The 22,142-nt window shown below is 48.3% G+C and overlaps 1 protein-coding gene across 1 annotated transcript in view; it reads right to left on the bottom strand.

Moving 5' to 3' along the window:
• LOC138473786 (spondin-2-like) overlaps positions 1-22,142 on the bottom strand; it is a 100,316-nt gene that overhangs the window by 3,209 nt on the left and 74,965 nt on the right. The window contains exon 5 of the mRNA XM_069612207.1: positions 6,587-6,913. Within this exon, the coding sequence (XP_069468308.1) occupies positions 6,587-6,913 (327 nt within the window). The remainder of the gene's footprint in view (positions 1-6,586; positions 6,914-22,142) is intronic.

The raw sequence follows: 22,142 nt of genomic DNA, 5'->3' as shown, positions 1-22,142 counted from the left end.
CACCTGCCACTTTCCAGAGGCTTGTGAATCATGTGTTGAATGGGTTGGACGAATTCTGCCTTGCATATCTGGACGATATAGCAGTTTTCAGTGCCACCTGGGAAGACCATGTGAAACACCTCAGGATTGTGCTCCAGGCTCTTCAGAAAGCCCACTTGACCATAAAGGCTAGTAAATGCCAGATTGGACAAGGCTCAGTGGTTTACCTTGGACATGAAGTAGGTGGAGGGAGGATACAGCCTCTACCCAGTAAAGTACAAGCAGTACAAGACTGGCCTACCCCCACTACGCAAACCCAAGTGAGAGCCTTCTTAGGACTCACGGGGTATTATCGCACTTTTGTGGCAGACTATGACACCATAGCTGCTCCTCTGACTGCCCTCACAACTCCGAAGAAACCCAAGAAGGTAACTTGGACCGACGAGTGTGAGAAGGCCTTCAATGGCTTAAAAGACTCCTTGTGCCAGGCCCCTGTCCTTAGGGCCCCGGATTATCAAAGACCTTTTATCGTGCAGACGGACGCCTCTGACACTGGGATAGGAGCTGTACTATCACAAGTAGATGAGAAGGGTAAGGAACACCCTATCGGTTTTATTAGTCGCCAGCTTAAGGACAGAGAGCTCAGATGGTCCACGGTAGAGAAAGAATGTTTCTCTGTTGTGTGGGCCCTAAGGAAGCTGAGGCCCTACCTCTATGGGACCCACTTCACTGTGCAGACTGACCATAAGCCGTTAAAGTGGCTAATGAACATGAAGGGGGAGAATCCAAAGTTGCTTAGGTGGTCCATAAGTCTACAAGGCTTCGACTTCACTATTGAGCATAGGCCAGGTGTCCAACATAGCAATGCTGATGGGTTGTCCAGAATGTTTAACCGACCTGAACAAGAGACTCATCCAGGGGTGGATTAGTTCCCCCTGTCCATAGTCTGGGAGGGGCGAGTGTTAGGAAAGATTTCATAATTGTAGGTAATTTTCCTTCCATGTGGCAACCCCTAAACTTTTTGCTGTTGTTTTCACCTTATGCCTGACTTTGCCAGAGAAGTGCAGCCTTCTGCCGCACTCCTCTGGGCTTTCGCTCCTTTTCTTACGGGGGAAACTGACATGCCCTTAAGACAGTCAGTACCGGGGAACGCTGTTTCCCGTAGTTTCTTTTATCGTGTTGCGGCTTTAGTGCAACATGACACAAGAGGGCACTGTAAGCTAAGTTACAGCTCTCTTGGGTCTCTAGCCTTCTACAGGCCCTAGATACTCTTTTAGGATGGTATTTGATCGGTGCAAGTCATTCAGGGACTCGAATGGTGGCAGCGATCGTTTTGTTTATTTTGAGCTCCTTTTGGCGTTCTGAGCACGTTTTTCGCACTGAACCCAAAATGGTGGCCTGGCTCCCAAAATGGCCAGACCACGAGGCTCCTTTGTCTTGTCACTGACCGTCTTGCTCCCTTCACCTTCCCCAGGTCGAGCGACCCGGGGCCTTCCTTATTTGGGCATGTACTTTCCCGCGAAACGTGGTTGCTTTCGCGGGCTTCTACATGTCGTTTGTGTGCCTCCAGGGTGTGGGCTGGGATGTCTGGTCCCAATACACATCCTGGGTGCCAGAGAGTCTAGGGTGGTGTGAATGCCTGGGACCACCGTGGTCCGTGATTGGTCCACGTATGGTATGTGTGTTGATGAGCGGATCTCCCATTGGCTCCCCTCCGTTTTGGCGCGAAGGGAACCGTGGATAAGAGGGAGCTGGAAACACCACTACCATGTCGATCTCCTGAGTTCTCACGAATGAAGGAATACAGGAGCCAAGTATCCTGCAACTACGAGGCTGGACCGAGGAATCGCTGGTGACCCGCTGAAGGAATCCTCCTTTGCACTGCTGTCGTCCTGTGAAACCCTTTCCTCCTTGGATCGAACCAGAAGGCCTGTACTGGTGCTTCGACCTTTGGAATAGCAGGAACAGCTATTCCCGGCGACTTCATCATCTCCTGCCAAGTAAGCCTTCGGAAGTGTCTCTGGGCCATCCAGTTGACTGACCAGCTTACAAGGGAGTCCTGCTCTGTAACTGCCGCCAGGTTGTGATGTATTCCGAGTCCTTGTCACTCTCCCACGCTTCGTACACTTGGCGTTCCCAAGTCTGAAGGGAGGAGTGTACATTTGGCTCGAATACACACGGCCGCTCCGTTGTCCTGCTGCGGCAACAAACTGTGCTGGTTTCGTCGATTGGGACGTCTTTTTGCCCTACACGACTACAAGGCGTTCCCTGCTCTTCTGAACCTGCCAGCTGCTGAAACTAATGTGGAGAAGCCTGGGTCTGCTTGCTTCGGGGACCGGTGAGTAGTTTAGCTAGGATCTGGTTGCCCTCCTGCAGTATCCCATTGCTTTTCCCTGCTGTGTAAAAACAGCACCCTTTTGGCCGTACTCGCGCTCTGCTTCTGCCCGCTGTGGAGGCTGCGCTTGAGTTGCGGAACCTGTTCTCCTTCTGCTGTGCACTAACCCGAACTGCCTGACTTCCTCCGAAGAGCTTCCCCTTTTGCCCGTTGGCACCGGCGTGGCAGGTACTTTGAGCACAAGGCTCCACTCTTCGCAGGGCTCGGACTTCCATCTAGTTAGGTGCCTCTGAAGGCGAACTGAGTCTAAAGCGTTATCGCACTGCTTGTTTTCCTTTCCTTTCAGGTGGACTACATATTTCGTGCTTTAAACGCTTGCGACTGTGTATTTGTATATATATTGTGTTGATATGGTATGTGTTGGTTTAATATTGTGATATTGTGATTTTCTCGCTACGGTCATTGTTTTAAAGGCCTTAAAATAAATGTGTATCTATTTTTGATATAACAACTGTGTGGAGTAGTTTGTAAGCGCTCTTGCTTTGTGTGCACATTGCGGGCTTTCAGTCACCCTCACCCCTCTTGAGACCTAGTCTTGACCGCCGCGATCGCTACCTTGATTGGTCTGGCTTGTCCAGAGGTTACCCTGTTCCAAGTAATTAGGTTGGCCTTCTGAACTTCTGCGCCACCAGGACAGAGTTCAGAAATCCGTCTTAACAAATGGCAATACATAAAATAGTTTAAATAGAAAAAAAGAGATACTAGTACAAACAGTAAATGTTGCAGTCATTGTGATTACATTAAAATAAGCATAGACAGCTCTTAGACCTAGAGAATCCATTGTTGCTGTCCTCATACTCGCTTCACTTGTCACTAAATTGGAATAAGTCCCCACAGTTGTCCCACAGGGTGTGTGGATCATTAGTATACTGATACAGTGATCATCAGATAGCAAATGTTTGCCACAGGTTTATCCGTCAGAGTACTTAATGCTCTGAGCTGTGGAACAACCAATCAGGCTGCTCAGAGTTCGGGTAAGAAAAGCTGCTATTGAATCATAGTTGGTAGCTGCAAGAAGGTATTCTTCAGATATGTTCTCTTTTGGCTGGAGACCCTCTGCCTCTTGCACTTCAGAGCTGCTTCAGCCCTCGAATACCCCACCCTACCTATCTCAGGGATGCTGGGTGTTGGGTGAAATGAGATGCAAACTTTGCCCTGGGACTAATACTGTGCGACATTGCACTTGCACCACAGAAACATTTCTGTAATTTGGCCTTTTGACATTGATTCGCCATTTAGACTAGTCAAAATAAGTGTCAGGGTAAAATATCAAATTGTGCGCCTGTGTTGCTGAAGTTTATGTTTTACACGATTAGAAAAGTTACTGAAGGCTGAATGGTCTGACTTGAAAGCCAAATATAACTCTAAAAATTGACCTAACGAGGATCAATGTATAGTTAACAAAATGAAGGAGTATAAGTTAAGGCTAAAGATCTGATTTTGGACCCTCGACATTGATTCATTGTATTTTTATGCAGGGAATAAATCCATTTGACCTTTGAAACTATCAGAAAGCTATCCGGACCCATATGTTCTTATATTTTAAACTAGTGGTGTCCAATATTTCTAGAGCTCTCAGGAGCCTGAAGAGATTCAAACTTGAGGTTCCTTAATTCCACTTTGTTTCTTTCCGGTACAGGAGATTTATGGACAACGCTTTGCTACAATGGCCTCCCGTCTTCTGTAAATAGCTTAAAGCCTAACTTTGTCTGTTAGTTTTTTCATACTTGTATGATATTTTACTTCCTGGGTGAGGCACTGACTTTATTGTGTTAATTCTGCTGCATGCTGGTATTTTCGTTTAGTATTTGTATTGTTTTTTTATGGTATATTTATTATTCATGTACAGAGCTCTGTCATGCAGGGGCAATGGTCATAATTGAAATAAACATAACATTAAATAAATAAATAATCAGGACTAATTAGCTGTTGCTTACTGCATACAGAATTGCATAAAATCTGCAGCAGGCCAAACAGTGCCGCAACTTTTTAAACCTCAACGCAGCCTACATTTGGGTTGTGTAATGAGTCACAATCAATAAAAGGAACACTGCCTTCATTGGATTTAACATCAGCGAGAGGCAAGAATGCAAACTGAACCCGAACCTTGGTCTACTCAAAGTGGCAAGGTAATTTCCTCACTTTGAGGAAGTCTAATGGACTGTGTGGTGGCTTCCAATCTCCTAGCCTCCCAGTACACAGCAGTACTAAAATCCACTTCACAGTTGACATTTCTCTCTTCCTGGGAGTAGCCACTTAAATCCTGGAATAGAACCAATGGCTCCACCCTTGATGTTGACTACCATTGGTGCTATAAACTACAAGCTCTTGTAGAATGTATCACTGCCCGAGAATTTGACTTAATGCCATTATGGCTTGAAAAAGTGTTTACTTTCCAAAACTGGGCCCTTAAGAGAACAATGGGCCTCATTCCGAAGTTGACAGTAAGGGGTTAACGGCGCCGGTAAGGGTGCCGGTGCCGTTAACCCCTTACCACCGCATTATGAGGTCCTTTAGCGGGTCCCGCCAAGGGCAGCTGGTTTTACCAGGCGCCCTTAGTGGGAGCCGCTAAAGGACCAGGGAGCTAATAACAGGCCCGTTATTAACGGGTCCATTGTTATCTCCCTCCCCATTCCCATTGAGCCCTATGGGGGCTCAAATGGGAATGGGGATGGGTAAATTGAAAAGTGGTTTTGAACACCAAAGTGAGGATGGCCAATAAGCGCATAGAGACATCACTTTTTGATGGTGTCCACTTAAAGCCTGCCATCTGGAGTTTGATGACTAGGTAGCTGACACTGATGGTAGTGATATCTGTGAGTGACAGAACATTGTGCCCGAAACCACTGAATACAAGTGGACGATCCATTTGCTAGATTTATGCTAATGCAATTATACATGTACCATCAAAGATAGGATCCATTGTAATTAAAAAGTTAAAGAATACAGAATGCTGAAAAGGTTTAATAAAAAAATTTAAAAAGAGTACAATTAAAATAAAACACCAAAAAACAGTAGCAAAACTCACCTTAACTATCATGATTATTTTAACAGTAAAAAGAAAAGAAATGAGTATGCCTAATTAAAAATAAAATGAAATGTGAAAGTCTTATAGGTGGATTTCCCTACTCTTTCATTGCATTTCGGTTGTCCCCAGTGGCATACGGCCATATCTATGTATGTGAGGGGGTTTAAATAGGGGAAAGCCGAGGCAAATGGCAATGGAGCGCTGTCCAAGAAGAAATGGAGATGAACAGATTACTGAACAGGTAAAGCACTCTGTAGTATTTGATGGTGATGGAGCACCACCCAAAAGAAATTCATTTTTAGGCGTTCAAAGTTTTCCTATTTAGGAGCAGTGTATTGTGAGATGCAGTTTCATAAGGTGACTGACTGGGCCAAAATTGCATGCTGCACTTTTCAGGGTAGGCTAGGCTGACTGCCGTTAGGTTGAGGAAATGATCATTGTGCCCGGAAGTAGGTAGGTGGGTAGGTGGGTGATGAAGGTTCTCCACCCATTTCCAATGTCTCTGTAAGTCAATACCCCATTGTTGGTGTTTTCACATTTGAAATATAATGCATTCATATAACTTGCACACAAATTATTTTCACACGTGTTCTCCAGTGTTTTGAACATTATTTGGTGTAAAAATGTATGCAAATGATTTTCAATCGCATACAAACTGATAAATGGTTAACATGACTCACATGGAGTAAAACAGTTGTCTTTGGTATTGGCTGATGGCACTGTGCATGTAGGCTCTACCACAATATGAAGTATCAATTAAATGAATTTAGGATGAAGGGAGATTACAATGTCATAGAAGAGGTTGACTGGCCTACAGAGAGACAGGCTTATGGATACCTCTGACGTATTGGTAAGAACGTCTTTTGAAAAATAAGCGCCTAATTTCCCTTTAAGCAAGCCCACTTCTCTATGATAAATGGCGAATTTAATGACGTATAGCTTGAATGCAGAGAACCATTGTATTTCAAGGTGATGAAATTATACAACGAGAATGCCAAACGCGCAGGGTTAGCATTGTTTAAAATCATGTGTTATATTGGAACTCCCACCACAATCATGGAGTTATGAGTCACTTGCATCAACATATCCATGTTAAAGATTATATTTGGAAATGGCTAAGGGCTGAACATATGTTTAAGAAACCTAAATGTATCTCCTATGTACTTTTGTCCTGAACATATTACCTTTGGCGTGACCCAGGAGCTTTTGATAGATGCTTCTCCACAGAACACCAGGTTTGCTCTGGCTGGGTTTCCATTTCAAACTTAGCATCTTCTTGCCTGGTGCGTGTGTAGTGCTCGCACTCTCAGTGGTGGAGGGTTGGTAAGTAGAGCAAGGGGGCTGCTCACACATTTCCCTTTCCAAGAGTGGGGGGCAGGGATCCCCATCATTAGCTGGTTGAAGAGTAATGTATCTTGTTCTTTGCCGGATGCCGCTTCCACATGACTGACTGCAAAGTCCCCACGACAACCAATGGGAGACTTCACAGTCCAGGGGGGTGACGATTCGACCTTAAGAAGAGAACAAGCAATAGTTAGTATTGTACCACAGGCAACAAACTTTTGTCGAATAGAAACATCTTAATCAGCACACATACGTAAGAATAATACGTAGTTATGGAACAGTAAGAAAAATAACAAAGGAGAAAAAGTAGAAAGAGGAGAAAGCTATAAGGATCAGTAGATGGGTGCGTGAATCAAATGGTGCGAAGGCAACTCTCCATGAGATGGACAACCACACGGCCACGCAAAGGGAAACAGTTTGATACATATAGTTTTACATTTTTATTAATGGACATATGGTTAACCAAATGCACCATTTATTTTCTCAAAGATTGGTAGACCACGCCCACTGTGCATCAGCTGTTTTCACGTGGAACAGAACATTGCACATGATTACAGTTTGCATGTTGTTGTACTAGTTACACTCCATTGGCTCTCAATCAGCCCCATTTGCATGTTGAGGATGGCATGTTTAACATATAAAGCCATCCAAACACCTTCAGTAAGAGGCAAACCGTCTGTCGCAGGGCAATCTCATGCGACACACAGCAAAGTGCTACTTAGAATTCCCTTTCTGCAAAAGGATCCAACCTCTAGGAAAAACCTTCTCAGGATGAGCCGCAAGAGCCTGGAAATCTCTCCCACCGGCTTTACAATGGGCAACATCCCTCATAGGCTTTTGCCCTGAAGGACTTGAAAACCCATCTCCTCAAGAACTACCTGGTTCGACATCCAGCATATGATGGTGGTGGGGTTCTGCATTATACAGACTGGGAAAATCAACATCCCCTCCCTTAGCATAAACAATCCCTCTCCACCATTGACACCATCAGTCACTAGCTTTGCAACCTTAGCACCAGAGGCATTGTTAGGGGGTGGGGGGGGGACTAAGGGAGCTATAGCCCCGGGTCTTTTGGTTGTAGCCCCAGATAGAAGCTCAGTTGCTACAACCAAAATGCTTGCTAGCCCTGAGTCCTGCCAGTCCCGACATTAGCTTAGCCCCTGATTTTTTCCAGATCTAGCAACACCCCTGCTTAGCACACCCCCCACATTTCAAGATTTTTAGTTTTGCCCATTTGGTGACACTTGAGCTCCACTTATATGTCGAAACTATTGCATTGGTGTAGTGCTAGGAGGGCCATGATATGCGAGTAAAGACACAGCCTAGGGTGTTGTTTGGTTATTTACCCATCCATTGATTGTCCATGGCCATGCTAATCCCTACACCCACATGGAATCTCTTTGAGCAGGCTCTATGAAGCAGTAGCGCTACTGGTTTAGTACAAATGTCTTAATAAAGTGTGCCTTCAGACACTTCATTTACATCTGTGCCCTGCACTGAAATCCTCTTAAAACAAGCCTTGATTGTCTGCATAATTTGCCTGCATTGGATTAAGGTCTTGTTTAGTACTGGGGTGCAACTTCTGCATTCTTTTGCAGTATACATGATGGAATAAGCTTAATCAATGAGATTATCCCACATTGTATATTCCGGGAGAATGCAACCTTTGGAAGCCAGCACTAAAGAAGACCTTTATCCAATGCAGGCATTCTCCTGGAATATACAAGACGGGATAATCCAAGAGAATGCAAACTTTGGAAGCCAACACTAAAGACATTCATTAGATGGAGGCAAGCTATGCAGACAATCTCAATCTGGCTAATGAAGAGTCTGTGACAATCGATAGCCATTTGTTTTTTAGTTTCTAAAGCACTATGAAGACTGCACTTCTATCTCAAAATGACTGTTGATTACAGAAATCATTTACATATGTTCGACAAGCTACAGGGACTGGGCCACCTGCTACAAAACTGGACAAATGAATAATTGAATCAATCCCAAAAAGGTGCTTTGTACCTGGATTTTAAAATAACTCATTTGAAAAAATGATTATGCATGTCTTCTAAGACTCTGTAAATCTCCATCTTAAGTTTTATTCTACATAAGGAATGCTCTCTGCTCTTCTGCTTAAATCCCAGTAACCTCTCCTCTCACATGACATCCTCCCCAACCTAACCCTGAATACCTTTTCCTTTCAGCCAATAGTAATTTTTCTGTGTTACTTTAAAGCTTATGTTAGTCCTTTGGCCCACCCACCTCCTCATTTCCAGTCCAGCCTCCCCATTTAGTGGCATTTGACCAATCACTCGCATGATACCCACTTTTCTTGCTTTGACTCATGTCCCTGATTGGCCATGTCTGCCCCCATTTTGTTTTGGTGATACTGTCCTCCTGATCCTTTGAGCTAAGGTTTCCTTCTTCGTTTTGCCAGGCTGTTCTTCTTAGGCCGTTTTATGTTTTGTACTGTTGATGGGGTGGGCTGTGGCTGATGAAAGCCACTTGCTTCTTTTTCATTTGCAGTGACATTCACTGTACTAAAATCTATTACCTTTTAAACAAATGTATCTACAGTTGATCTTTGCATCAGACCCATATTTGACAATATTTGTGTACATCACAATGCCAATACGTTACAAGAAAGTAACCCAAATCATTATTTATAGTTCCATGAGCATTTTATTTCACTTAGTATCTGTTCGATAAAAAAAATTACAAATGTTAGAAGTCAAAGAGAAGGCCTTACACTTTCCATTGGGTACCGACCTTGTGCATTGTGCTTCATTCCTTGTCTAAGTGATCCCTTTCATTAATTTCTTCCACCACTCTGCCTTAGTAGGGCGTAGAAAGATTCCCATTTTTTTGTTATTTTCCCCGTAGAGATATGGATAGAAACAGAAATCATCTCACAGATGAATCCACTGTTTTTGCTGTAAACATTTCGCCTAGGACAGCAAACCTCTTGCCTTAAAAACAAGCATAGTGCAACGTCCTGAAATTATGTGAATCCACTTTGTCCAAAATCTATGTGTTACTTTACATTTAAGCACTGCTGTCTGTGTGGAAAATGTAGTTACACATTTGGTTTACTGCAGGATGATGATTTTGCCTATTACTGCACAGTTTAGAAACAGAAGGAATCCTGAATGGGGCACATTATTAAAACATGATATCATTATCATTAGTATTATCAGTACATCTGATAATACCAATGAAAAAATAATAATAGTAATTAATAAGAATATTAACCACACAGTATGTTCATGCACAATCATTCAGGGTTCAATACTGGCATTCACACTAGGAAGTAGTATATTTTAATCATACAGCAATTTTAAAACTCCAGGCAAGTACAAACAAGTGTAGGCCTACCTCTAAAATTTCAAATAAGGCAATTACTATGGTGAAATTGTATTATTGGCTAGAAAAGTGATCTCTCGGGACACAGGCATCCTCGCTGCCACTTTGTTTCTCATTCTCATTACAGTTTTAGCAGAATGAGGGAGGTATTATTGATTTTTTAAACATTATGAAATACACATTTGTAATTCCATTTCTAGCCTGAGAAGTACATCTACTTTTACGCCAAATCGTTCAATGGTATCTGCCTCCATTTTAACTTTTGAAAAAGTGGTACTATAAGAACTGGATACCATATTGCAACATCCATGGGGTTTTAAAAGCAACCTTTCACATGTAGAATATCAAGGCCTAATTGAACTAAAAAACGATTCAAATTTAGCTATTAAATCTACAGATAAAGGTGTGTCTTTGGTTATCATAAACAAACATGAATATGAAAAGATGGGTTTGACCTAATTTTGGTACCAGAACATCATATGAAGCTATCACAAGACCAAACTCCAGAACTTCAAATGTTAATTTTCAATATCACTCACAAACGTTTTGAAAATCAAGACATAACAAAAGAAGAATTAGAATTTCTCAATAGTGACAATCCACGCAAACCTATCTATGTGTTATCATAATTCACAAGAATGTTCATGATCCTCTGGGTAGACCAAGTATATCTGCTTGTGATTGCATTCTAGAACACCATAGTAAAAATGTGTTGATTTTTTAAAAACCATTATGCCAAAAAAGGTCTACATATATCAGGGACACTGCACATATTATTCAAATAATTGAAGGAAAATATTTTTCACTTGATGCTCCACTTCTGGTTACTCTTGATATTGTGGCATTATAAACAAACATACCACAAGAGGAAGCCCTGAATTGTATTAAAACTACCCCAGATGATAAAGCATGCGATAAGGAACTTTCCATTAGGTTAATTATGGATTTTCAAGATTGCCTTAACAAAAAAATATGTTCAATCAATAATTCATGTTTTCTACAAAAAAAAGGGTGTAGCTATGAGGCTGCTTTTGCCCCATTGCTAGGCCATCATTTACATGGCGCTCTTTGAAATTAAATATCTGTATCTGCTTGCAGGTATTAACCCCTTATTTAGCAGTTATATGTCTATGGAAACAGTATGTTGATAATGTTATCACTATATGAGAAGGAACTTACCAAACATTATTACATTTTCATATTTTGCTAAATGAAAGAACCCCTAACATTCAGTTCACTCTACATTACCATAATCTGAATATGTATTTTGAGGATTTACGCATCTACCATGATGAAGGTAGACTGGTATGCATCTTATTTAGGAAACCAACTGATCGAATACTAATTTACAGTACTCTAGTTTCCACCTAAGAGCACAAAAAGATGATCTTCCTCTTGGACAATATTTGAAAATTAGGAGGAATTGAAGCTCGATTACTTAATTTAAGAAACATGTCGCAGACCTTGATAATTGTTTGCTAACACGAGGATATGCAAATAAATTGGTTTCAACATCTAAGAGAGCAAAATATACACCACGTGAGAATCTCTTAGAAAAACCATACAGAAAAACAAATGAGCGATTTGTCTGTGTTTTGACTTACCATCCTAAATTCACTTTAATTAAACAAGCTATTCATGAACATTGGCCGCTGGTGAATTTGAGCATTCCGAACTAACAACATCCACTCTTTGAAACAAAATGAGTTAAGAAACTAAGAGACCATTTAGTTCATTGTAAACATGATGCTACTAATGGATCAAATACTCAAATGACTCTGTGGGAGTTACCTAAAGTTATTTTTTGTATCTTTTTTTATTTTTTTGTTTTATTGCCAAACACAAAATGTCAACCTTTAACATACAGAAATTTACTATTCCATTCTCACAGTCTCTTTAGGTGACCTCCTTGTTACCCTATTTATCGTTAAACTGTTCGTCACCTTCCCTCAGGGCTTGAAAAATCTGTTCCACCAGTTTAAGTGCATCTAATGTCTGGCCGACTTTATCAGCTGTCCTAAGGCATTCTAATACAGACTCCTTATTCTTTGGAATTCCGGGCAAGAAAGTATCAAATGCCTCGTGCTTTCCAATACTTCAGGGATCCTACAGAAGCGACAGCATGTGTCTTGCATTTTAATCATTCTTCTTAAGCACTGTACTTCTCTTGACGGCAGTAAATTAACAGGGTAATTCATAGAATTTCGCAAAAAAGTGTCGCAAGCGGCTGGCGCAGAGTGTCCGCGTGCGATTGACTGCGCCAGGCACGTGCGCTAAAACCGATTTCCGCGCACAGCGTATTCATGGATTTCAGGCTCCCAAACCAGCCGTGGCGCAGAGAATCGCAGCGACCCTGCAGCAGCGCCAGTAACGCCCCCAAGAACGCCCTCGCGCAAGGAAAAGCCATCAAAATCGCTAAATCATCGCAAAGGGCTGCACTAACCCTGGACCAGTTCACCGGGCTGGCAAACAGCAAACGCCAAGCGGGGAACGTGTATTTCAGGGGTGCGCGGGAAGTTACACACGCGAATGGGCCAGTGCGAGCAGGGTACGTGTATTCCATGGGTGCGCGGGAAGTACCACACGCGATTTCATCAGGGTACGTGTATTTCAGGGGTGCGCGGGAAGTCACACACGCGAATGGGCCAGTGCGAGCAGGGTACGTGTATTCCATGGGTGCGCGGGAAGTTCCACACGCGATTTCATCAGGGTACGTGTATTTCAGGGGTGCGCGGGAAGTTCCACACGCGATTGGCCCAGTGCGAGCAGGGTACGTGTATTTCAGGGGTGCGCGGGAAGTTCCACACGCGATTGGCCCAGTGCGAGCAGGGTACGTGTATTTCAGGGGTGCGCGGGAAGTTCCACACGCGATAGTCCCAGTGCGAGCAGGGTACGTGTATTTCAGGGGTGCGCGGGAAGTTGCACACGCGATTTCAGCAGGGTACGTGTATTTCAGGGGTGCGCAGCAAGTTCCACACGCGATTTCTGCAGGGTACGTGCATTTCAGGGGTGCGCGGGAAGTTCCACACGCGATTTCATCAGGGTACGTGTATTTCAGGGGTGCGCGGGAAGTTCCACACGCGATTGGCCCAGTGCGAGCAGGGTACGTGTATTTCAGGGGTGCGCGGGAAGTTCCACACGCGATTGGCCCAGTGCGAGCAGGGTACGTGTATTTCAGGGGTGCGCGGGAAGTTCCACACGCGATAGTCCCAGTGCGAGCAGGGTACGTGTATTTCAGGGGTGCGCGGGAAGTTGCACACGCGATTTCAGCAGGGTACGTGTATTTCAGGGGTGCGCGGCAAGTTCCACACGCGATTTCTGCAGGGTATGTGCATTTCAGGGGTGCGCGGGAAGTTCCACACGCGATTTCATCAGGGTACCTGTATTTCAGGTGTGCGCGGGAAGTTCCACACGCGATTGGCCCAGTGCGAGCAGGGTACGTGTATTTCAGGGGTGCGCGGGAAGTTCCACATGCGATTGGCCCAGTGCGAGCAGGTACGTGTATTTCAGGGGTGCGCGGGAAGTTCCACACGCGATAGTCCCAGTGCGAGCAGGGTACGTGTATTTCAGGGGTGCGCGGGAAGTTGCACACGCGATTTCAGCAGGGTACGTGTATTTCAGGGGTGCGCGGCAAGTTCCACACGCGATTTCTGCAGGGTACGTGCATTTCAGGGGTGCGCGGGAAGTTCCACACGCGATTTCATCAGGGTACGTGTATTTCAGGGGTGCGCGGGAAGTTCCACACGCGATTGGCCCAGTGCGAGCAGGGTACGTGTATTTCAGGGGTGCGCGGCAAGTTCCACACGCGATTTCTCCAGGGTACGCGTATTTCAGGGGTGCGCGGCAAGATCCACACGCGATTTCTGCAGGGTACATGCATTTCAGGGGTGCGCGGGAAGTTCCACACGCGAATGGGCCAGTGCGAGCATGGTACGTGTATTCCATGGGTGCGCGGGAAGTTCCACACGCGATTTCATCAGGGTACGTGTATTTCAGGGGTGCGCGGGAAGTTGCACACGCGATACCAGCAGGGAATGTGTATTTCAGGGGTTCTGGGGAGTACTACACGTGAATTGGCCGTGTGGGACCTCCCAGGTGTACGCTCCACAAACTCCACGGCCCCTGCAGGCATCCCACACCACGGGGGACTACCCTGCACCCCTGCTCATGTCCCGCAGGCAGCCCATCCACCATGGGCATGCCCCCCAGCCAACCCACATGTCACCTTGCACTACTGATCAACAATGCATGTCTCCCACCACCCCCACCCCCCAGCAGTGCAGGGGCAGCCTCCACCAGGCCCCCACCCATGTCTCCCACCACCCCCACCCCCCAGCAGTGCAGGGGCAGCCTCCACCAGGCCCCCACTCATGTCTCCCACCACCCCCACCCCCCAGCAGTGCAGGGGCAGCAGGCAGCCAGGCAGCAGCAGATGGCAGGTGGGAGCGTGCTCGGGGCTCTGGGGGGCAGCAGTTCGGCCTTCTGGGCAGGAGCGTGGTCTTCCGTGTGCTTACGCGTGGCCAGCTTGGTACGGAGTGATTTGGCACGTGAAAATCCTGCACGTCAGCGTGAAAACCGAGGAAAGGCCCTTAGCGCGTAAGCGCGTCAGCACGCATACGCGATTCTATTGGACCAAAGGCCCTCAGCGCGTCTGTGACGTGACCCGCACGGGTGTTTCCCACACAGCACGTGATGACAGAGCACACATGGAAAGACTGCACGTCAGAGTCTCATCGCGTGTGATTGGTGGAAATGGCCCTACACGCAAAAGTGACAAAGCGTGTAATTGGTGGAAATGGCCCTAGCGCGTACACGCCGCGTAAGTGACGCTGGACGTGTGGGCCTGTATAAAAGGTACGCGTAGAACACCATTTCCTTGTACGTGCTTTTCGTGGAGAGCGAGTGGGTGAATTCTGTACTTCTTGTCGTTTCACACGCGATTTACTTCACGGCGTTTCAAGTTCGTATTCCCTGTTACCTCTGACAGCTTTTTCTCTTTTTTCTCTTTTACTGGTTTACCTGGGCCTGTTCCCTCAAACAGTGTTCCCTTCTACTGTTGTCCTGTCTCCTCAGACAGCGTACAAATCTTCTTTTGGCGGGGGTGTTGCCAACCAAACGCGCTGCTTTTTCACGCTCTTTTACCTGGCAGACGGTGAGTCACGCACGTATCTAACATCTGTGCTTGCCCCGTGTGTAGCCTACCCCTTCAGAGGTCATTCTAGGCTGCGTGTGACACGCATACGTTCATTCTTGTGTTACTGGGTGCCACAGCGTAGTGCAGGTTTTTCTTTCTGCACAAGTGGTCTAGGAGGGGTTGCGTGCACGTCATCTCCCTTTTTTGGGGCTCCTGTGCGTAGCGTGACCCGTCATCTTTCCCCAGGGGTTACAATCAGCCTTGCAAGAGCACTAGGGTACAATTACCATCTGGTACCCAACCCCTTTGACCCCCAATTGCCCAGGACAATATTTTACAGCCACTCACATACGCACATTAACATCAGTGCCATGGCTGGGAGGCGAGGATTCCGTAAGGGTGGCAAAGGTGGAAGAGCCACAAGTGGTGGCCGTGGTGGATCCGGTAGGGGACGTGGTTGTTACTTGCAGGGTGAGCCTGTCCCCCCATGTGTGGAGGACCAGTCAAGGGCACCCATAATCCCCCCCCTCCCGTTGAGGCTGATATGGCTGACACCATCCATGCTCAGCCCTTGTTGGACCAGCCCATTGTGGCACCAGACCTGGCTGACTCCATGGCTGACTTCCAGGTCAGCAGGCCTATGACACGTGCGCTGGTGCACGTTGATGTCACCATGCCACGTGCATCTGGGGCAGCAAGGTCATCTGCTGCACCAAGTAGGCAGGGCCGAGAGGCTGCAGGGGCAGCTGCGGCTCCATCCACCCCAGCCCTCACACACCCAGCCCGGACAGTGTCGGTCCTAGTCCATGCTGCTGACATTCCCCCTGACACCATCACACTAGAGCCAATGCCTGCACCAACTCCCATGCTGAGTGTGCAATCCCACACTCCTGATACAGAGTCCACCAGGGCTCCTGCCCCTAGTGTCTAGAGCGGCGCAGGACACTCAGAATCACCACCACCTTCCAAGCGGAAGAGGAAGAGTGCTCGTCCGGCCCATCCAGGAAGCCCAGCTTCACGGATGACGAACTGAATGCACTTGTCGAGTATGTGTCCGCACATGACAACGAGATGGTCATTGTTGCAGGATCCAAGACCACACCTGCACAACGCCAGGCACACTGGCAGACCGTTGCGGACATCGTAAGTGCCCTTGGAATCGTGAGGCGCACAGCCAATGATTGCTATAAGCGCTGGAATGACCTAAAGCGCAGGGCAAAGAGTAAGCTGGCCTCAAGTCATGCCGCAACTCTAGTGACTGGAGGTGGGTCTCCAGTAGTAGACATGGAACTCACTCCACATGAGTCAGTCGCTGGGACCTACGTCACGGAGGAACAGATCCAAGGCGTGGGAGATTTGGCTGATTACGAGGCATTGTCCGGTGAGTGCACATGCATGTGTGTGTCATCCATGTGCATGGTGTGTGTGAGGGCTTCTGTTTGTGTGCCAGGTGAGAGTGTGTGCGCCTGAGTCGTATGGGTCAGCCATGTGCTTCATGCAATACATCCTGCGCAGCTGCATTTGGCCATAGCAGTATCCCTTCTGCCAACAGTAGACATCTAGCCCAACTGCACGCCAGTTGCCCTTGAAGTGTCACCTTGCCACAACATTGTTGCTTAATTTTTCACTGTTCATTTAGTCAGATTGTTTGCATTCCACCACTTTTACTAGGCATGTCGCAGTCCTCTAGTCACATGTCTGACATGGCTATGGTAAAGTGGAGTGACTTTGTTACCTGGATATCATTTGTTCAGACATGTCCCTGTGCAATTGCACCATTTCGGACTGGCAGCTCCAGGTGAAGAATCTGACCTGTTTGAATTAGAAAAGCTATTACATGTGGGAACTGGACTGAATGAATAGGTGCTGCCCTCCTCTCCATCTTCAGTCAATAGCAATGGTACATGCCATCCGTGTGATGGCATGTGTGTTTCACCTGGCAATCACAGGCCAATGTGTGATGCCACTGCCAGGCAGCATGCAGAAAATGTGTTCATCTTCCATCTTGGTGTCATCAGTGTGTGCCATTTGCCTGCCCTTCATACGCAGTGAGGGTGCATGCATGGGAGGGTTTTAGTCATGTGGGACATGTGTCAAACAAGTACTGGTTCTCTTGCTTCTCAGCCCTCATTGTGTGCCATGGTGCTAATGCCTGTTTCCATTTCTTTGTTTTAATGTCTTTGCAGGGGAAGACGCACCTGATACTGCTGGGGTTGTGGAGATGGTGCAGATCCAGGAGGGGTCTGAGGGCCGACCAACCACCAGTGAGGGACGTGGTGTGGTGGTGGGTGAGAACCCACAAGTGCTGCAGGTCGTGCTCTCAAGGGGTGTCTCTGGCTGCACCTCCCCCGAGCTGTACTCAGGTGTTGATTCGGATGAGACCTACGTGCCGTCGCAGGTGAGTGTTCCAGGGAGGGATTCTGTTCTGTCTCACCCACCTGCACCAGGGTCAGAACCCTCAATGGGGATGTCAGTGTTGGCAGCTACGCCTTTGGTGGTTACGGATGCAGGGTCACACTCCGCGACATCTGATCCTGTTCCTGGGCCAGCAGATCAGAGGGGGAATGCAGTCCTGCAGCCTCAGGCAGTGCTGGCACAGCAAGGCGCAGTTCGCCTTGCCCCAGACAGGTGTGGTGCCCGCCGACGTGGTGGCCGTAGCCACCTGGCAATACCGCATGGGAGCAATCCATTTACGGTATGGCAACCCAACAGGCAGCATCATCCGAGATGATGGCTCAGGCCATGGATAGGGTGGCCACTTCCATTGTCCCCCCTGAAAGGCTGATGGAGCGACTAGAGCAGGCAACCGACTCCAACTGCCAGTCACACAGGGAGGACATGTTGGGGTCCAACAGGGACAGGCGGGCGGCACTGGCGACTCTGCAGTAGGCCATCTCCATTGAGTCCCAGGGCCACAGGGAAGCCCTGAGGCAGGAGCTCCTTCACCTCAGGACGACTCTTGTTGAGCTTGAGGCTTCAACACACCAAAGGACAGAACAGCAGCTGGAGCTTCTCACCCGTACGCTCTCAGCTGAGATGCAGGCAACGAGGGCGGAGGTCCGGGCATCCCGTGAATTGTTGCATGGGGACCTCCGCACACTCATCCTCCAGAACCAGACCTACCACACCCGCATGCTTGCAGCCATGGAGGAGCAGACTATGCAGCTGCACAGGGTGATAATAGCGACAGCAGTGATACTCCCACAATAGGGTAGCCGTGTGGGCCATGAGCCCATGGAGGTGTTTTATTTTCCCAGGATCCACGCAGGTGGGTTCTGGTGTGCATCCTGTCCTCGGACCTCCTGGGTGGCCTCCCCAACCCCCACGGGCCCTTCAATGGCCATTTTTGATTTTTTTTATTTATTTATTTTTTTATTTTTATTTATTTTATTCCCAATTTTTTTGGGACGATTTGTTGGCTTCCGTGGTTCCTGTGGGCATACGCTGCATTGTGGCTGGGCACATGCAGGCTTGTAATGTATTTGGTTCAGATGCTTGGGTTTGAGTCACACACACCCCTCCTGCTTCCCGTTTCCATGGGCTTGCAAAGGGTGTGCCCAAGTGACAGTGAATTACACAGTGACGTTGGACTCCCATGAGCTGTGTGGGCAGTCTGTAGTCAATACTGTGTATACATTCCTAGTGCATATTGCTGTTGTGTTGTACACTGCATGTTGCATTGATGTGTAACTCATCTTCTGTGTCTACCTCCCAATTTGCAGGTCCCTTCCTCATGTCTACACAAGGACCTCTAGTCTGGAGATGTGGTCCATGTTGGCAGCAGTGCACCTACAACTCTACATGGCGCCAACACTGCACAGTTGGTAGTGGTGGGAGTGCAGGCATTTCCAGGTGGTGAGACTACTAATATTTAACATTAGTGATGTCATGTTAATGGTAGTACGTGCTCTAGTTTGTTGTTGGTCCGGCATTACTGTGAGCATTTCAGGTGTTGCAAGTTTCTAATAGGGACACTGTACATTGTGACACTAGTGTCATGTTGTGGGGATTAATTTGTTTACCTGCAAATAGCATGACATGGCACGGTGTGTCGTGTGGCGGTGCTGGGGTTGGGTTGGCTGACATGGCACTGTCCTCTTGTTGCATTTTGCAAGTGGGTATTCATTTTAGCTGGTTGAATGTGTAACTTCACAAAACTGCATTGGTGGTGTCTGTGTGGGTAGGGATGCACACATTGTGACACTTCCAGGTGAACAATCTCAGGCTGATATGGTTTTCACGGTTCTTTCTCCAGACATTCAGGATCAGTGTCAGGTTGCGTCATCATTGATTGTCAGATGGAATGTGCCAGGGCAGTGTGCACTCCACAGGGGTGTGATTTCTATGTGAAGTAATTAGCCACTAGCTGTGTACGGGCTGCCTCCCCCCGTGCCCTTTCCCCTCCCATGCGCTGCGGCTGTGCATGTGGTTGGGGATGGGGGGGCACCACCATGTCCACGGCCAGGCCCCGGCGTGTTGCAACGTTGTGCAGGACACATGCTGCCACTATGATCCTGCACACTACTGGGGGAGCGTACAACAGCTGGCCGCCCGAACGGTCAAGGGAGCGAAAGTGTGACTTCTCTTGAAGGCAGCGGATGCCAAGGGGCGCCGGGGCCACTTGTTGGAAGAACAGATGGGGAACAGATGGGGGTCCTGGAACGCATATCCCCAGCGCTCCACGTCCAGGTCCTAGAGAAGCAGACCCGTCTGGAGTCGAGCGGTGAGTGTACATGCATCCTGATTGTGAGCAGTGCGTGTGGTGATTATTCGGCATTGTGCCGGTTGCACATCTGTTTGTATGGGGTCGAGTATGGGTGGGGGTGTACAGGGCCGTGGGGCTGACACATGCGAGGGCTGTAATGTGTGAGACATGGATGGTGCTTGTGTGTGTGGGCTTGCATGGCAAATGCAGTTGTGCGTGCACACATGTTTGGATGAATGTGTATGTAGGTAGACATGTCCGTCATGTCAGGCATGTATGTTGTTTTCGGCTGCATGTATGAGCACTGTGTACATGTGCATGTGTGTGTATTTGACAAGGGTGCAACAGTGATGCAACATGGATGCATGTGACAGCGGTATGTGGAAGCCTGATTGTCAGATGTGACATGGATGCCCGTCTGAACAGTGCAACACTTGGCAGAGGTGTAGACATGCATGCAAGTGTGGTGGTGTGTGTACATGTGTGGTGCACTTCCTGTGTTGCATGTGATGTCTGGCTCCCCTTTGGCTGCTGATGCTGTTGTATGTGTAGGGATGGTGGTGGCAGTTGCGATATGGCTTTGGTATGGCTCATGTGTGCGAGTTGCAATGACATGTGTGTTGGGGATTGTGATGACATGTCTGAGGTTTGCCAATGCCACTCATGTGCAACTGTCATGCGTGTATGTGTCCATTGTACAGTGCCCTGATGCCTGTGTTTTGTTTCTCCCTGTCTGCAGCGTCAACTGATGAAGAGGGCAGAGAAGGTGCTGTGGAGCACAGCGGCGGGGATCCGACTGCCAGCCGGAGACGCAAGGCCCGGCTCCCCTCCCGTGTTGTCATCTCATCGGGGAGTGAGGAGTCCGGTGCCGCGTCCCAGGCCGCAGCTGCCGGGAGGAGGTCCAAGAGGTGGAGGTTGCAGTTGGACTCCTCGGCAGCAGAAGGGGCAGCTGGGACCCCACAGGGCCCAACAGGGGAAGATGGCACGGAGTCATCCAGGTTGGTGGGGGGTTTGGTGGAGGAGGGGGCCGTGCAAGCACCAGAGACGGGGTCTGGAGGTGGGGATCCCACTGGTGCTAGTGGTGCAGTGCAGGACCAGGGACAGGAGGCAGCACAGGCGGCCGTGGAGGTGCCTGTGTGCAATCCTGTCCCCAATCCTGTCCCTGCATCATCTTGCACCAGCAGGGATGCCTACTTCCAGACCCGTTTTCAGGCAGGGGATGAGCTGACGTCAACTGGCCTTCCTCTGCCTGCGGACGTGGCCATCCAGGTCCGGGTTGAGCCTGTCCTGGCTGGTGTGGCGTTGCGTCAACGGGCCATGCGAGGTGACCTGCAGTCTTTTCATGGAGAGACTGCACGTCATCTCGAATGGCTCGTTGACCACGTCAGCCTGCTGGGACAGGTCACCCAGGCCGGATTCCTCTGTCTGATGGGGCTTGCTCCGACCCCCTCCTCAACTGGACCCCCTACGCGCCAGTCGTCCTCTGTGCCATCTTCCCACCCATCAGTCACCTGGGTGCCCTGTGGAGCTGCCTCTGACGGTGCGGCCAGGCTGGTGGAGGAGGCATCCCTGCCACAGTCGGGAGTCGGAGGTCCAGCAGGGGTGGCCACATCAACAACTGCACCCCAGCCGGCGGAGGATGTGCAGGCAGCAGGAGGCAGTGCACGGGCAGAGGCAGAGCACCAGCAGCAGCAACATGGTGGGAGACATGAAGGCTCGGGGCTTTCGACATCGGAGGGGCAGGCATCGGCCGGAGGGCAGGGGGACCCAGGACAGAGAGTGTCTTCCGTGTGGCAGCGGTTGGGCCACGCCATAGGTGCGGAGCGGCGGCGGGCGGAAGAGGCGCGGCTCACAATGGTCAGGGCGGAGAACTCCATGCGGAGGGCCCTGAGGCGGGCCGAGTGCCTCGAGGCAATCCGCAGGGGGTTGGAGGAGGACACGGCGTCGTCCCTGCGGACCCTCGGGGCCATGGAACTGGACCGCCTCCGGGACATCGAACAGGAGTTAGATGATGCCCTGGCCCGGGACACCACGGAGTGAGCCGCTGGACTTGCCCGCCGCCTTTGTAAATAGTTCTTTAGTTTTAGGTTTCCTTTCTTTCTTATTATGATTTGGAGTCGACGGACACTGCTCCACTTTTTGTATATAGTTGATTTCTAGGTAGGTTTTTTAGTAGGTTTCCTTTGTTCAGTTGGGCTCA

Source organism: Ambystoma mexicanum, chromosome 8, assembly GCF_040938575.1.
Source record: "Ambystoma mexicanum isolate Mex_15411 chromosome 8, UKY_AmexF1_1, whole genome shotgun sequence".
In the NCBI taxonomy this organism is placed as follows: Eukaryota; Metazoa; Chordata; class Amphibia; order Caudata; family Ambystomatidae; genus Ambystoma; species Ambystoma mexicanum.
Note: the sequence above shows the minus strand (reverse complement) of the source record. Positions and strands in the feature narration are given on the sequence as shown.